The sequence below is a fragment of the Leucopleurus acutus genome (assembly GCF_964270905.1).
Source record: "Leucopleurus acutus genome assembly, chromosome: X".
Lineage (NCBI taxonomy): Eukaryota > Metazoa > Chordata > Mammalia > Artiodactyla > Delphinidae > Leucopleurus > Leucopleurus acutus.
The window spans coordinates 102012137-102030414 of NC_139148.1; the positions used below are offsets into that span (position 1 = coordinate 102012137).

The 18278-nt window shown below is 38.5% G+C and overlaps 1 protein-coding gene across 1 annotated transcript in view; it reads left to right on the top strand.

Moving 5' to 3' along the window:
- The first annotated feature begins 471 nt into the window (after positions 1-471).
- The window catches only part of WDR44 (WD repeat domain 44), an 85200-nt gene continuing 67393 nt past the window's right edge, over positions 472-18278 (top strand). The window contains exon 1 of the mRNA XM_082865430.1: positions 472-555. Coding sequence (XP_082721556.1) covers positions 479-555 — 77 coding nt within the window. The 5' untranslated portion in view covers positions 472-478. The remainder of the gene's footprint in view (positions 556-18278) is intronic.

Below are 18278 nucleotides of genomic sequence, written 5' to 3' on the forward strand. Positions count from 1 at the left end.
GCCCCCGCCTCCTCTTCGCCCCGCCCACGCCTTACTGGCCTCTCCTGAAACCTCGCGAGGGTTGGTGAGCGTCCGTATTTTGCGGGCAACTAGCTTTCCCAGCTGCTGTAATTGCAGCTGCGGGAGAAATGGGAGCTGCTGTCGTCGGCGTGCCCCCCCTCCCCCACTGAGGAGAGCCACCGCCTCTTCTCTCGCTCTCCTCGTACACCTATCGCCGGGAGCGGCGGCAGCAACAGTCCCTGAACCCACCGGCGCCTCCTCAGGCGGCCGCACTGCTGGTCATTCCCTCAGTCCGGCAGCTGCCGGCGGCCCCCTGCCACTGTCCGGCTCCTCACTTCAGATCGTCTGCTCCCTCCTCATCCTTCCCCGGGACCCACCTCCCCACGGCCTCGCCGGGGTGGAGGACGACGAGGAGGAGACGAGAGTCACCCTCCCTCCAGGCGGCGCCGGCTCCCTCACCCGCGGGTGTGTCTTATAAATGGCGTCGGAAAGCGACACAGAGGAATTCTTTGATGCCCCTGAAGATGTGCACCTAGGGGGCGGCTACCCTGTAGGGTAAGTAACCTGAGCCATGGCCCACAAGCCGGGCGTCCCCGTCCCCCGGCTTCCCCTGTGCCTTCCCCCGTGCCTTCCCCCCTACACCCCGCCCAGGGCCGGCTGTGTCCGCCACCGCTGCTCCTCTCCGCCTCCCTCGGGCACTTAAGAGAGAGTCGGGGGAGGGCGATTGGCCACTTCGGGCAAACCCTCCTCTTTTCCCTGGTGAACGGCCCCAGGTGTTCCTTTCTTGTCTTGTCCAGCTTTCTAAGAGGTGGGACAGTTTACGAACCTGAGAGCCGGAGATTTGTATCTGTGGGCTTCAGAGCATACTTTGGAAACATCCGTTTTAGCCTTGGGGGCCATAGTTTAAAGGAGCAGCAACAGGAGAAATTACAGTGCCCAGTTTTTTATTTCTTTTGCCGCTAACTTACCTATTCGTTTCAGAGGTGGCTGTACCTCTCCCTATTTTGCCTTCTTCTCTTCGTTGCACAGAAAGAAAAGGAGCGGAGCGCGGAGTGGGGGGGAAGATTGGGTGTTTACTTAGGAAAGTCCTCTAGGTGATGTACTCTAGATCCACGGTGTTTTATTAAAATAGCACCTTGCCGTGAGGCAAAGGAAATCGAAGACAAGGTCCTTTGCCATTAGGGAGAATGCGGTCTTAAAAGAGTAGCCGGACATAAATGTGCACAACCGACTACAGAGATACAAACAAGTGCTGAGTAATCTGTGGTTAGAAGGAGAGCTACAGCTTTGTGCTCTTTATCTAATTCTGCAAGATGTTTTAGTGGTGATTAATATGGGAGATTCTGAGTAGGAAATAGAGTAGTTGGAATGCTTCGCTTGCCTGGGACTTCTACTTACCCACTCCTCCGCTTTTCAAAGTTGGAATATGTTTAAAGCGATTTCACCGAACTCTTCTACTGGGCTTGTGTGGAACTAGAGGCAGTGAAATACATTTTCATGCTATAAGAACTTGAAAATCGGTAAAATTTGTATGTTAATGTAAGTCACTAATATGGTTCCAGGAGTCAGCTGCCTTCAATTTGCAAGCTTACCCGTGGAAGAAATATCTTAATGCAGATAATGTTATCTGTACATTCTAGAAGTCGTTCTAAAACCTAATATGTATTATATATAATATATACCTCAAAAGTTACAGCAACAAAATCAGAGAGAACTTTCTACGTTGGTAGATCGCTGATGAGTGTGTTTCCACCAACCTTCAAATCACTGTTATGGGATTTCGGGGCTGCAATGGCCAATCTTGAGATGGCATTGAATCTCCTTCAAGTTCAATATATGAAACAAGTTCATAGCTAGATGTTAGAGGATAGAAAATTCACTTGGATTACCAAGTACATTGGAGCCCCCTGAAATTAAATTTTGTCTTTGTGGTATTCCCTTTAAAGTTATGAACTGTCAATTCAGGTTAAATAAGAGACCTAATCCTTTAGTTGTTGTTGTTGTTGTTGTTGTTGTGTGTGTGTGTGTGTGTGTGTGCGTGCGCGCGCGCGCGTGCGCGTGCGTGGAGTGGGAAGGGAAATAACCGTCGACATATATGATTTAATCAATTTAGAGCTATGTGAATATTGTTCCTTTTCAATGAATATAACAAATTTAAGTTTGAAGGACAGCTACATCAGGACCTGTGTAAACTGCCTAGTAGTCCAGGACCTGGCACAGAGAAAGAACTGCAATGTTCATTCCCTTCTCCTTCTTTTCTTGGAATTAGCAAATTTAACTTCACACAGTGCTTACTTTGGGAGGAAGTATGCAGAACTTGGACTTATTTAACGTATCCAAACCGAATGAGTCATTTTGATAGAATTGATAGAGTCACTTATTCCCTCGTGGGATAATATAGTTTCTCAAGCACTTTGATCCTTTGATATGCTAGGTGAAAAGTAAAAACATCTCTTGGGACCCAGCCTTCTGATTTTAACTCTAACCTGCCTATATATTGAGAGTGTTGAGCTCTGTGGATAAAACTGTTAGTCTGTGAATTTTTCAGCTCCATTCTGCGTTAGTGAGGGGATTTGGAAGAGAATTAGACTCATCTGGAGAATTGCATCTGAAAAGAACTAGCAGTACTGGGAGGACTGCACAAGGTTGGCATCATTAGCATTTCCTCTGTCCTTTGTGACAGTTTTTGTCATTTTGCATAAGGTACTGTGAGGAGACTTGGCTGGGTAACTAACAACCTAGAAATGCAGTGAGAAATCTTGATTTGTGGAAACACATGGTATCACTAGATATCTGGTCATTAGAAGTATCCTCTCTCCCTTGAGATACACTTGGAGTAGCATACCATACAAACTCTAAGAGGTTAACAGACTGAGTTTGGGCACTTTAAGAAATGTTCCTTGCATTGCGCGTTCTAGAGTACACAGACCATTTCACCAAATTGTAGTAAACTGAGTAGACTGTTGAGAGTAATCTCGTGTTTTGTTAATCAGCAGAATCCAGATAAACAATCCATTTCCTAAAATTGATTTATTTCTTCTTTTCTCCCTCCAGTGGTGTCTTCAACTTTGTTATTCTACTCTTTGAAAGCAAATTTAATAAGTTAAAAATAAGCCCAGCTGTTTATAGAAAGGCTTGATTCGAATGCACCCTACTATAACACAGTGGCAGATCATCTCCACTTGTACAGCTTTGCAGTGTACATCAGTTATAATGCTTTATTTTGATTGGTATTTTAAGTCAGGTTTCCTTATTCTTATCTCCGTTTTGATGAGAAACCTTAGGCTCAGAGAGGTTAATGAATTGGCCTAGGAGACACAGCTTATAAGTGAAAGCTGGGATTTGAAACCAGTTCTTCGGACTCCTACTCCAGTATTTTTTCTAGTACATCATAGCTGCCCCATACTGGGTGTGTGGTGTGTGTGTGTGTGTTTATACAGGGTAACCTCCTCCAAGAGATGCTGGAGTAAAATGTTTTAGGACCAACTTGCTAAATTGAACTGATGCATATATTTAGAACTAGCAGCACAAACTTTTCAGTTCTCTTGGCTAGAAATTCCCACTTTCTCTTTCAAGAATGTGTATCTTGTTTTGTCAGATAGGAATGTTATAAGATCATAGCATGTTACAGCTGGAAGGGACATCTAGTTAAACTCTTCATGTAAAATGTTGTGAAAGCCAAAGCCTGGAAAAAGTAAAGTGACTTGTCCAAGGTGCCACAGCAAACTAATGGCAAAGTTAGGACTAGAATCCAGATGAGTTTCACAGTCTAGAGTTCTTTTCTGCTATCATGCTGTCTTTTGATAAAGCAGGAAAGGGAGGAGGAAGTTTGGTATAGTAGAAAAAAGCCCTGGACTATGAGTCATTTCATTTCCTCATCTTTAATTCTAGGAGAGTTTAACAGACTGGATGGTATTGGGTACATGATTCGAGACCCATAGATTTGAAATTAAATATTTACTGGGTAAATTATATATGAAATGAATGTTCCTGCTAATTTGTGTGGATTATACATACACCTACTAAAGGCTGGCACTGAAACATGTTATAAAATTAAATGTGACATTTTGAGCATTCTTTATTTTTGTGTTGGCAACCAAAATATTTGTATTTTGGCTATACTTGTAATCAGCTATACATATACATATATCCCCATATCTCTTCCCTGTTGCGTCTCCCTCCCTCCCACCGTCCCTATCCCACCCCTCTAGGTGGTCACAAAGCACCGAGCTGATCTCCATGGAGTCACAGTATATTATTTTAGATTGGAGTAATGACAAAATCTTGATTTTTTAAGTTATGAGAACTGAGATCAAACTGCCCCAAAGAATTGTTTGGTCTGAAAAGTAAAAAGTTGCATAGCTGCCTTTGTTGAAAACTCAGCTTCTCACTTAGGCCTCAGAAACATTTCTCTCCGAATTGAAAATTGATACAAGTTTCAATTAAAAAGCCCTTGGAAGGAAGGCTAGAATGGTAACATTTTTAGAGTAGGAAGGGACAGGAGATCATTTAGCCCAGCCCTTCCATTTAACTGAAAGAGAAACCTAGGCTCAGACAGGGGAAGTGACACATCGCTGATTAGTGGCAAGCTCAGAACTAGAACCCAGGTCTCCTGATTCTTCATTTATACCGTGATGCCTTGTCTGCAGAAGGAGGGGAAGTGTTGCCAGGTATCCCTGCTGTAGGTTTCGGCACTTACCCTGTTAGCGGGACTCCTAAGATGGTCAACTGCTATCTACCATGATTCTGTTTCTTTCATGCCTTTCTGTCAGAGGACATGGACTGTTCTAGGATCCTAACTTTTGTCCACTAATTTTCTCCAAGTCAGGATGAAAAACGGTGACAGAATAGCTAATCTAAGAACAGGGATGGTTATTTGTTTTGTTTTGTTACTGTCAGTCACAGTGTATTATTTTATTTATTTATTTTAACATCTTTATTGGAGTATAATTGCTTTACAATGGTGTGTTAGTTTCTGCTTTTAACAAAGTGAATCAGTTATACATATACATATATCCCCATATCTCTTCCCTCTTGCGTCTCCCTCCCTATCCCACCCCTCTAGGTGGTCACAAAGCACCGAGCTGATCTCCCTGGAGTCACAGTATATTATTTTAGATTGGAGTAGTGACAAAATCTTGATTTTTAAGTTATGAGAACTGAGATCCACCTGCCCCAAAGAATTGTTTGGTCTGAAAAATAAAAACTTGCATAGCTGCCTTTGTTGAAAACTCAGCTTCTCACTTAGGCATCAGAAACATTTCTCTCTGAATTGAAAAGTGATACAAGTTTCAATTAAAAAGGTATTTGTGTGCTATGGGTTACTTAAGGAAAGAGTCCTTAAAAATGGCTGTTCATGGGTTGGCATTTAAGCATAAATTGTATTTAATCATGGATTATATTTGATTGCTATTGGCTTTGTGGATGATAGAAATATATTTACATATGCTGTTTTATCACACCCATGTAGCATCATATAGAAGTGGGGGGAAACCTTCTGCATATTAATTAGTAAATTCAGGCTCTAAATTTAGTGGCCTCAAACTGTCAGTTTGGTGACCCATTGAGGCGGGACAGTCCGAACCAGTACTGCAATTTGGGGGCTCAATTTGAATCTGTACAAACTCCTGTAAACTGAAAACTTTATTCTGTTCTTATGATAACCTACTTCATAAAATAGGGTAGATAAAATTTGATCTTTAAAAATATTAAAAACCTAGATTTAGGATGTTGACCATTCAGTGGTGATCCTACAGAACAAAAAATAACTTCTAATTGTTGATATTTGAGACTTGTGTAACCTTTACATTACATGACAATCCATGTGTTCTCTTTGGTTCATTGTTTTGATTTTGACAAAGTCAGGTGAATTTGCCGGGCAAGCACCTTGAAGAGGCTGTTTGTTTCCTCCTCACACTCTGCCTGCAGTTCTGGTAATTACTTCCTGGTGTATGGAGGAAAGGAGTGGTGGTGGTGGTGGTGGTGGAGGAGGTGATGGAGATGGAGTAGGTGGTGAAGGTAGCCCCAGCAGCCGAGATAGAGAGACCAGGTTCTAAGGCTGCTTCTGGGGCATGGGTAACTGAGACCAGACAAATCATACTATTTAGCATTGTTTTAGGTACATGCCTACACAGTGAATTAAACAACCCTTTCTGTAAGAGATTAATAGCCTATAAGAATTACCTCAAACAAAATTTAAAGTAATAAAAATTGTAGGTATTTAACCTGAATTGATAATTAACCTACATTTGTTTTCTACCCAGAGCTAAGCTAATTTCTACAAACTTTCACAAGGTTTATTCCCCCCTAGCTGTCAGATATTATTCTGCTAACAAGCTAAACCTTTAATTGGGTGCTTTCCTTACTCTTCAGAGCGGAACCTTATCTATTATTTCAAACTGAGCAGTCTTTGTGTTAGTCTGTCATCTCGTGATTCAAGATTGTGGAAAAAGCACATAAGACATAATGTGGGCCTCATACCTGATGGCAACCCCAGTGTTTTCCCCCATTCAGTATACAAATTTATCTTGGTTACTATAGCAACCAACCTATCAGTTATTCTTCTAGCTCTTTTGCCTTCTCAGATACTAGGATTACCATATAATCAGGTTCTGCTAAAGCTCTTCAGGTCTTAGCATTTTATTACCAGCCGCAGCTGTCTGGCAGTTTACAGCTTGGCATTCCATTAGTGTCAGTCGGTTTTAAGTCCACAAAACCTTTTTGTCTCCAAACATTTTAAACATACAGAATTTAACAGGAACATGTTTAGGCAACATTTTTCTCATACTAATTTTCTCAGTTCCATTGTTAGTCATTGTCTTGAAGATTGAATGCATTACATCACTGGCATCCAGTGGCCATCCATTTGTCATATCAGCTAGAATAAACTTCAAGATCAAGAGTGACCATTTAAGAAATATATGCAAATGTGAAGTGACTTAAAAGTACCTTGATTCATCAGCAACTACCAAATAACCATAACTACCTCTAACAAAAATGATTTCCGTAGGTTGTAGAAAGAATGTTTGGACCTTTCATTCTAATTTGAGAAAACAGTTTAGAAATTTAATAGGAGAGGTTATCTTTCTTTTGCAGCCTTTGAATAAACGGGAAAAGAAAGGTAAAGACTGCAAAGTTGTATGGGTCTTTATGATGTCCTTCTGGGTTTTTTTTTTTTGTTTTTTTTGTTTGCAATACACGGGCCTCTCACTGTTGTGGCCTCTTCCGTTGCGGAGCACAGGCTCCGGACGCGCAGGCTTAGTGGCCATGGCTCACGGGCCCAGCCGCTCTGCGGCATGTGGGATCTTCCCAGACCGGGGCACGAACCAGTGTCCCCTGCATCGGCAGGCGGACTCTCAACCACTGCGCCACCAGGGAAGCCCGTGTCCTTCTATTTTTTTATCTCTTAAAAACTTCAGAATTCAAACAACTAAAATAGTTTTAAGTTATATATATGTTTGTTTTGCTAAAAATAAGGATGTTGAAGAAATATTTAGGATATATAAACTGGTAGTTTATGTATTAGTGTTTGTGTTAATGTTTGGTGCTCATGCTTGTTAATATTGTATGGTATAGTAATAACTTCTAAATATGCATAATTAATCTCAGTTTAACTGAGGTGGTTAATCTTTTAGTCATTTAGCCAATATTGGTATCCGTTTCTGTACACAACTATAACATAAGTAATTGTTACAGCTACTGCTTTGGGCAGCACAGATCTAGAATGTTCTGTCACCACAGGACGTTCTCTTGGGGAGTGCTGCTGATGCCTCCTGGTGGGGGCGGCTGGAGAGATGCAAGTTGGGCTATGTTGGCTATCCCTGTCTAAAAGGCAGGCAAGAAGATATTGGAACTGCTGTCTGCATTTTATGCCATGTTTCGCCAGGAACTCAGTCTGTTTTGTTTTACCAAACCTCGAGCTGGAGCACATGGTTCGGGCAAGGATAGTTCTTACATATTTGTAAATTGATTTATAGCAGTCTTAAAAGACAAAAAGTGAAACCACATTTGGTTAAGCATTTAAAAAATATATATATCAAAGTAGAATTCTCTTAAGATATTGTGTGTACTTTTCAAAAAGTGTTTGTCTTTCTGAACTAGAATATTATGTAGTGAGCTTGTAAGTTTGTGAAATGATTAAATTAAAATTTCCTGGCTTGAATTTTTATTTAAATCATATTCGAATGGTTTCATTTTAATATTAGTTTATCCTATTCAGAACTCTGGTTACCAAATTCTGAGGATGCCCCAAGGAGAACTTTATTTTCATTGTATAAATAGGCTTAAGAGCAGAAAAGGTTTTACTTTATCCGCAGGATCCTAATCCTTAAAATTTTTAAAAAGAAGGGGGAGGGGAGGATAAAATTTTTTTCAAAAAGGGCCAAGGATGAAGCATAAAAGTTTTGGAAACTACTGACAGAAAACTTTAACAATGTTTTCCAGTAGGCAGCCTGTACAGAGCAACCCATACCTGTTTAAAACCTACTTGACCACTCACTACTAATTGTAATAGACTATTCCAGTACAGACTGATTGAACCATGGGCATTCTTATGAACCACCGGTCAAGCTCTCTAGAGGACCAATAAATAGAATATAGAGCTGTATTCAAACCCACTTTCTCAGAAGCAGGCATCCTGGTTACTAAGTAGGCTCAAGAGAAGAGGTAGGAGTGTTCTTTCTGGCATTGCTCTTGAACTGGAAAGACTAGCCATGGATGAACTTAATGTCCATAGTCCTCTTTTAAATTTGTTCCTGCAAGTCTTTATTTAAATTGGGAGACTGAGGAAATTATCTTTCTAGTTATTAGCAGTACTATTAACAATTTGTGTGATTTTTAAAAAAATCATTATTTTAAAATATACCTATCTACCCAAATGGCAGGTGGTTTGAAGGTTTCCTCCCAACCCCAATTCCACCCCATTCACCCCCAGCTTTCTCCTTCCTAGCTTACCTCAAGGACATTAGTACAGAGATTCCCCAGCATAATGACTTGCTGTTCCTTACAACTGAGAAGGAACAGTGATGGATGAAATATAATGAATGGGTGGGTCTTTGGGAAGGAATAAGGGAAAGATTGGTTAAATTGGATATAGCGGATGCATTGGTAAGTGGGAGGTTAAATTGGATATAGCAGATGCATTGGTAAGTGGGATTGGTTAGTGTCACAGGTGGGGTAGGTCATTGGATTAGCAGAAGATAGGTGAGCGGAATGAATAGGTAGTTTGATAAAACTAGTACCTTTGTGAGTGAAAGTGAGTGGTTTTGTCAATATTTTGCAATTGGTATTTTATCTTTATTGGATTGGCTTTCGAGATTAAGGCTAATGACTGAGATCAGTCTTTTTTCCTTTAAGTGAACTTTACTATGCCTATTTTTATCCCAGGTCATAGCTCCTGGTTGTTGACTTTTAACCTTTGCCTTACTTCCCAGCATAGAGAGGAGATGTCTGCAGTTGATGTGTAGCAGCTACAAAAGGTTTAGGTGGCGATAGGATGCTCTACGGTGTTCCACTTCTCTTCACAATTTCTTCTACTTTTGAACTTCCTGGTTCTCTGAAATCTTCACTCCCTTCCCCCATCCCTATACAGTTCCTATAAGAGTGAAGGGAAGAAATGGAGGGGGCTGAGACGAGGACAGTGGTTTGGATTTATGGGACCTTTATAACTTGGGGACATCCTGTACTCAGTAAATATTAAGTGTTAACAGTGAAGCCTTGGGAAGTGTTGCCAGTTATCCTGCAGTCATATCAATTCCTTGTTACCAACTTTCTTTTTTCCAGGAATGAATGTATTCCCAATAAGAAAGAAATAATATAGTACTGCATGTTGTTAAACATGCAAAGAATGGTAATGCCATACTCTCGATTAATGTTGGGCATTCATTTTCAAAGTACTTTTATTTACATTATCTCTTCTGATTTATCCTGCAATTCTGTAAGATAGGACAATTTTTGTGAGCTAGGTAGGGCAGTTATTATGCTAATTTTGCAAATAAAAAAACAGCTCAGCATAAATGGGGGTCAGCCAGCAAAAGTGGAATTTCACTAATTTGTGGTAATTAGATGATGGTTTTGAATGGAGATGTAAAACATTAGGTTCCTCCCGCTTCACTTTTCTAAACTATAAACATTTTTCGATGTTATATTTTAAATGTGAATTATTAGAATGATGAGGCTGACTCTCCTGCCATTTGGGTATGTATAATTCACTATTGAAAACAACAAAAAGCAGTATTTTTTATGCTTTTCTTTTTAAGCTTTGACGGAATTGATTATGGTACGGTAGCTAGGTCAGAAAATGACCTTGCTACTGAAAGAGCTGGAATCCCAGACACTGCTAACTGCATTTCAAAGGGTATGTTCTTTGTTCCTAAGGGAAAAACCCCTCAAGATGTGAGACACTGCTGATTTGGGCTTCTGTGCCTCATCAAAAAGTCTTGAGCACAGATTTTTTTTTTCTGTAATTGTTTTGTAGATTGTTGTCAGTTGTTTAGTTACGCCACATTTTTTTTCCTTTTTTTTTTTGCTGTATAACTCTGATTCATATTTTTGGCTACAAGCCACTAATTGGAAACACAATGTTTCTTTATTTTTTTTTCCCTTCCCCTTCAAAGGTATTTTCTAGCAGTCACAATGAATGCATGTGGGAGTTTTTAATATTTTCCAGCTAATCAGACCTCTTTTGGCTATCAAATTAATGGGAAAAATACATTCCTAGTAGCTAATTAGAAAAATTACATTCTCAGTAATTACTATTTAAGATGTAAATAAGGATGAATAATCTCTTTAATAATAAACTTGGCCTACAGATTGTTTTATGTAGGTAAGCATTCTGGGTAATTTGAGATTTTTCTAGAATATTTATGAAGTTTTTAATACATGTTACAGACTGCAGAAGTAGAAATTCAGATACATAAAGCATAGAAGTAGAATTTATAACCTAAAGTGCTTAATTACTGAAATATGTCCAATTTTCTATTATTCATGATATTGAGGGAAAACATGAATAATTAAATGTTACCAGTTACACCAAAACCTCAGCTCAGTCATTAGTTTACAACTTCCTTTCCCATCAAACCTTTTATCAGAGATAACAGTAATTTTTTTCCTGTAATTTAAAAAACAAAATAAATGGTTTAGTTTGAATTTTTGTTCCTCTACCCATCTTCGGTGATAAGTAGTGAACTCAAAAGAAGAAAAGCAAAGAATCTCAAAGTCTGAATAATCAGTTCATTGATAATAGAATTGATTTATTTAAATTTTTTAAAAAGGGGGGTTGTGACAGGTTCTCCCTTGGTGGCGCAGTGGTTAAGAACCTACCTGCCTACACATGGGACACGGGTTCAATCCCTGGTCCAGAAAGATCCCACATGCCGTGGAGCAGCTAAGCCCGTGCGCCACAACTACTGAGCCTGCACTCTAGAGCCCCTGAGTCACAACTACTGAAGCCAGCGTGGGTGCCGCAACTACTGAGCCTACACGCTGCAACTGCTGAATCCCGCACGCTCTAGGGCCCGTGTGCTGCAACTACTGAAGCCCACGTGCCTAGAGCCCGTGCTCCGCATCAAGAGAAACCACCACCATGAGAAGCCTGTGTACCACAACAAAGAGTAGCCCCCTCTCGCCACAACTAGAGAGAGTCCACAGGCAGCAACAAAGATCCAACGCAACCAAAAATAAATAGAAATTTTAAAAAAAGATTAGCACACCATTGGGTGTTTTAGATAACTTACAAAATCATATTAGCACGTTAACTTGATAAAGCTTCTGTAAAGTGGCCTGTAGCCCAACATCTTGTTTACTTTTTAAAAAGTAAGTTACAAAGTGATTCAGCATAATTGCATTAGTATTGACTTTTCCAGACAGTCATAAATTTAGTTATCTGTTTCTGTTGCAATTTTACTAGAAATTATTTTAAATCATTAATAGATGTGACTTTCATCTAACCCACTTTGACAAATTGGGACATTGTGATATAGCTGCCCTACCCTGGAGTTACTGCTTGAATGTGGGTATTTATTGAATGATTGTAAACGTGCAGGGTAGAATGGTTTTAGTTTAGAATTCTTGAGTAGGCCCAGGGAGCTGATATATTTTTCTGTTTATTTTGTCAATAAATAGATTATCAAGCTGTTCTTTCCGGAATATGGCGTAAAACTACATGAATTACATAAATCAGTTTGGAAAAATCAGCTTGTCATTTTAGACAAGATAAAGCTGCTTAAGTTCTACTTTAAGCTTTAATTACTTTCTATATGACTAGAATTATATTTCATTATAAAGTTTCCTTTGATTTCATTATAGATCACTTAAAAATGTTGCCACAAAACCTATATTGAGAAAACAGAGAGCCATTGTGCCAAATTTTCTCTCCATCTATTTCTATTAATATCAATGGTAAAATAGTCATTAGGTATTTTAGACATATTCTGCTTCTTGGCTTTCATAGTATTTAAAACCTAAAATGGTCTTTCAAAGGATAATAAAAGTAGTAATTCACATCTTGAGGATTCAGTTAATTCCCTATTAGATAACTGTCATAACTATATTCTCCATTTTTTGTTAATCTTGTTAAAAAACCAGTATTGCCATGTATCAAGGGAAACCCCCTTCTGTGGGGGGTTTTATGCTTAGCATGTAATCTAGTAAAACTTGCCGTAACAATGTAACTAATTAATAAATACATTCATTAATGATATATACGCATCAGTATATACATTTTAATTCCAGTGAACGATGCTGCATACCAAATTTTTAAAAATTATGCACCTAGAGCAAGATTTAAAAAATAAAACGGTATCGTATTCTCTAAATTTGAACTGTTCTTAATTTTGCTTCAACCTGAGGTTTGGTTCTGTTTTTGATTTTTGCTTTGTTTTTGTTGTTTTCCTGCCTGGCCTAAGTGGGGGAAGAAATCCTCATGTCAGTGTTCTGTGAGCACCAGAACCTTTTTGATTACTAGTTTAGACTTAGCACTTTTGTGTTGGTCTTAGTTTGCCATCAGATCTTCCTATTTCAGTTTGCTGGGCTTTAGAAATCAAAACCCTTTAATTACCTGCTTATTTTAATGACTAGCTAGGGCCTTATCTGCGCTCACCTCCTGTTCACCTCAAGGACCTTAGAATCCCAAATCTTTGTACAGGCAAGCTGTTCTTTGCTCTGCTTGATTCAGTTTGTTGATGTACTGCTTAAGCTTATCTTACTTTTATAGTTTCCTGATGGCAAAGGCAAAAAGAGGTGGATAAAAACAAAATCAAGCTGTAGGACAATTTTCTGTTAAGCCCTTGGTAGTCACCTTCTATAAGAAAAATGATTGCCAAGCCACCAGCTTTATTCCAGCTGACTCACTCTATGCTTCCTCCTTCCATGTCATTACTCTTTTTTTACCTCCTTAGGAGTCTGTCAGGAATTTTGCACCCTGACAAGAGGCTTCTTCAGAGCCAACCATCTTTTTTTCCTCAGAACCTAAAATGTGAGTCCTCTTACTGACAAAAAAAGAAAAGAAGACCTTGTTAGTCCGTTTTTCTGTGTGTTGCCCAATTGTTTTGGTATATTCTTTTCGCCCAGTATAATGAGTAGTCTGGAAATGGAAATGTTAAATGTGAGATCACTCTTACATTTTGTGTAGTGGGTCTTTGAGTTCCTACTTGTTTAGTTGACTATGAAGCAGGTGGCAAATGTAGCTTTAGTCTGCACATTCCTTCCACCCTGTTCTCAGAAGGCTTACAGGTTGTGTTTGTTTTTCAGATAACCCTCAGGTAAGAGGTAAGAGAAACACCAAACCCAAAAGACAGAAGGATCTGTCTATAGCTAAAGGGTGAGAAACTAGAGGTAGGGTGGCTTATGGGATCTGACTGTTTGAAACTACAGAAATTCAGTGTTCTTTTTTAAAGTAGACTTAAGCACTGATTACCCTAAAGCCATAGTGCATGAGTGATGAAGATGGAAAAGATGATTCAGTGATTGCCTGGAGAGAAACCACTCGCTGAAGCTCTGAAAAACCAAGTTAGACTATTACAGTAGTCAGCCATGTTTATACCTGATTTCAAAATGTGGGTTTTGCAGTAAGACAGGCAAGGAAATGCAACTGGCTTCTATTTGGGGAATCTAATCTGTACGAGTTCTTAATACACACTTGTATTGACTGCCATTCAAATTGAGGAGCCATTAGTGCTTCAGGTTGTGGGAGGATGTTGAGACAATTGAAAAGCAAGTTCTACCTCATATTGTAGAAAGCTCATCAGTTTTTTTTATTGAAAAAGAACGTATCTGAAATATTTCTGATATCCCTTTTATAAAGTGAAGTGTCCTAAAATGACTTTGTAAATACAGTAACCGGATCCATTTTTAATGACAACATAATTTTAATTGATATTTATCCAGAAAGTTGGCTGTTGATCTTTATTTGACCTATATAGGTTAACTTCATTTTTAACACGAAGACAAATGATATAAATATTTTTATAAATAATGGTTATAAGTCAGTTTACATATCTAGAGATTTATCAGTTTGTTACAGTAGCCATCTTGTTTTTGTTTTTTTGAGGGGTTCAATCTAAGCCAAAATAATGAAGCTGTTAATAGACCTTACTACTCTGTTTCACTGAGTGTTTTTGAAAAATGTACATAATAGCATATATACAGTATTTGCATTTGGGCATATCCACTGAATGCATTGTCTGGAAAAGCTTTGACTAAATTCACACATGTGCAATTTTTTCCCCAGTCAGTAAATGCTGTTGAATACTTAGATTAATATTTATACAATGACATTGGCCATACAATTCCTCCCACTTTGTCCCTTTATCACACACGGACAGATCATAGAATTAATTGTCCACCTAATTATTTTAGGGGTAGGGTAGAGTTGCCAGATAAAATACAGGACTCCCAGTTAAATCCCAATTTCAGATAAACATACTAAAAATAGATTTGTTGTTTATCTGAAATTGGAATTTAACTGAGCAGCCTATATTTATGTTTGCTAAATCTGGCAACCCTAGGTGGGGGAGAAGCAAAAGGAGACTAGTAGGTATGGGCACAGTTGTGAGACTTAAATACAACTAAGTATGCAGTGACAAGGATCGCCTTTTACTCTGATTGGGAATACCGAGATTTTTGAGTGCAATGTTAATTTTAAGAGTCCAACTCTTTTTTTCTTTGTAAGTGCATTCCTGAAAACAAAGCTCAGAAATAACAAAACTTAACAATATATTGTTTAGAGATACATGGCATTTTAAAAATAAAAAAGTAAGGGAACAATAAGTCAAATCTGGGCTAGTGGTTCCCTCTAAGGCAAAAGCAGCAGAATAGGGCAGACAGTAGCTGCCCTGGTCTTGATGCTGTTCTCATTCTCAGGTGACCTAGTGAGTCACAGTTCATTTTATTTGTTGTGCTTCATAATTACATGTATATGCTACATTATACTCTTGTACATATCAAATATAGAATAACAGTTTAAAAGTTAAAACATAGGCTTCAGTGAGAATATTAGCCTATATGCAAAGTTTCACTGCTTGTACTTTCCAAAATAAATCCAAAATCCAAAAGGTAAAGAGGCGTTCATTTCTCTCTTCTCTGGGTTAGCCATCCTTAGTTCTTTATATCATTCTACTCAGTTTCTGGAACATTCACCAAATTGGTTTCTGTCTTTTGGATATGTTCTGTTTTTTCAGTGTTTCTTTTAAAATGTATCCCAATGATACACGATATTCTAAAGCGTGCTCTTATCTATCAGTGGGAAGTAGAGTAGAATTTACCACTCCCCTTGCCCTGGACATAATAGTTCTGTTAATTCAGCCTAAGATCACACTAGCTCTTTCAGTAGTCATATCACAGCCTTTACTGTCTGAGCAATCAACAAAAATACCTAAATGTTTTCACATGATTTGTTGTTAAGTCATATCTCCCCAATCATGCATTTTACATTTATCCCTATTACATTACATTCTGTTAAGATTTGGCCCATCCTTCTAACTTGTTGAAATATTTTTGGATACTGTCAGCCAGTATATTCCTTATCCCTCCAACTTTGTGCCAACTGTAAATTTGGTAGATATACCATCAGTTTCCTCATTCAAGACATTGAAATGTCAAGTGGGACAGAACATCAAGTAGGATAGAGTACAATAAAAATTATTTAATATTTCCTTATGGTTTTTCATTGATCCATTAATCGCACCTTGAGTAATGTTCAACCAGTTACACACCCACCTAAGTGTATTCTAGCCTACATCTCTTTGTTGTCTAAAAGGATATCATGAGAGAATTATAAAATTTAGTGCGTAAATCCAGATTTTTTGTGTGTGTACAGTATTCCCTTTATATTCTAGGCCAGTAACCCTATCAAAAAAGGAAATTAGGTTAATCTTGCATGTTTGGCTTTCTGTGAGTGCTTACTGACTCTTAAATGAGTATCTTTTCCCCACGCCTAGGGCCCTAAAACCATTTCACAATGTGTTTAAGAATTTTGCTTGACATTGACATCAAGTGAATCTGTTTATAGTTTGTAGCATCTACCTACTTTCCAGTGTTGACTACCAGAGTTTTCCTTAGCATCCTTTTCCATCTCTGATTCTTCAGAGGTTTTAGAGATTGAACTCTATAAATTCTCAGAGTATGCTGGGATATAATTTGGGACAGGAGAACTGAAATCATTTATAGTAGCTAGGTACTTTTATCTCCTTGAATGCTCTGGGATTCAATTTCCTCATTCTGTAATTTGTTTTTCCCTTTCTGGTTTAACTATCAGTAATCTTAATTGGAAAAAAAAAGAATTGATGCAGGCTTTTACTTTATATTATTCATCCACATATATCCAGACTGCAGTTTCTTTTTGTTGTTCTGAATATAAATTAAAATAATGAAAAACTCTGTCTCTGGTATTTTTTTAAATCCTCGCACATTTTGAGCACCAGTCTTTTCTGATACTGTTCTTATAGGTTTTTGTACTTTTCCTTGGATGTGTGCCCATTCCATCCCTCCGATCTCTTCTGCATGTTCTCCTTTAAAATACTTCTTTTGACATGTCACCATGGAGATGCAATCAACGAAATTCAGACAATGAGAAATTCTAGGGGATGAACAACCTACTGTCTTTGTTTAAGACTTTTTTTTAAGAGCAGTTTTAGGTTCACAGCAAAATTGAGAGGAAGGTACAGAGATTTCCCATATACCCCTTCCCCACACACATGTATAGCCTCCCCCATTATCAACGTCCCCCACCACAGTGATACATTTGTTACAATTGATGAACCTACATTGACACATCCATAATCACCCAAAGTCCATAGTTTACCTTAGGGTTCACTTTTGGTGTTGTAGATTCTATGGTTTTGGACAACTGCCTAATGGCATGTATCCATCATTATAGTATCATACACATTAGTTTCACTGCCCTAAAAAATCCTCTTCAGAATGAACAGCCTAGTTCCTCAACACATGAACTGCAAGAAATAAAAAAAAGAAAGGAAACCTACTCATTGAAAGAGACATATCAACTGATTATAGCACAAGGACCTTATTTGGATACTGATTGAAATGGACCAACTGTAAAAAAAAAAAAAAAAATTGAGACAATCTGGGAAATATGAATGTTGACTGTGTATAATAGGGAATTGTTAAATTTGATAATAGTGTTGTGGTTATGTTTTAGATATGTACTGAAATTTTTATGGGTAAAAATGAAATAGTTCCTGAGATTTGCTTCAAAATAATCTGGCAGGGGGAGTGGAGGGAGGGATATTGATATTGATCACTATTGACCATGGTCAACATGTTGTGCATGTGGGTTGATAATATTATTCTCCCAATTTTGTACATGTTTGAAATAGCCATAATTAAAAGTTGGAAAAACTCCCCCAAAATATTTTTTATGGTCACATACATTGTTACTAGCAGATTCAGAACTAAAACTCAGGTCTCCTGATTCCAGCTCATGTTCTTTTACTATGTAGCTAAACTTACAGCCCTTCTACTTCGAGATTGGTGTCATGGTGCCCTTTCAGTCTTTGCGACCCCCTCCCCAAGCCTTCCCTGGGGAATTTGTGGTGGCACTCCTAGATAAGTAAGGCTTTAGTAAATGGCCAGTTTCATTTGACCGGCTACCTACCCATGTGAAACCAGGAAAGAATATTAGACTTATTAGGGTAAATTGACAGGCTGCATGTGTTGCTAGAATCAGCAAAGAGACTTGGGTCCTACGCCTAATTATTATTAGGCCCTTGATCTTCGCATAGGCTCTAGGAGATCAGGGCCTATGTCTGCTTTGTTCACTACTT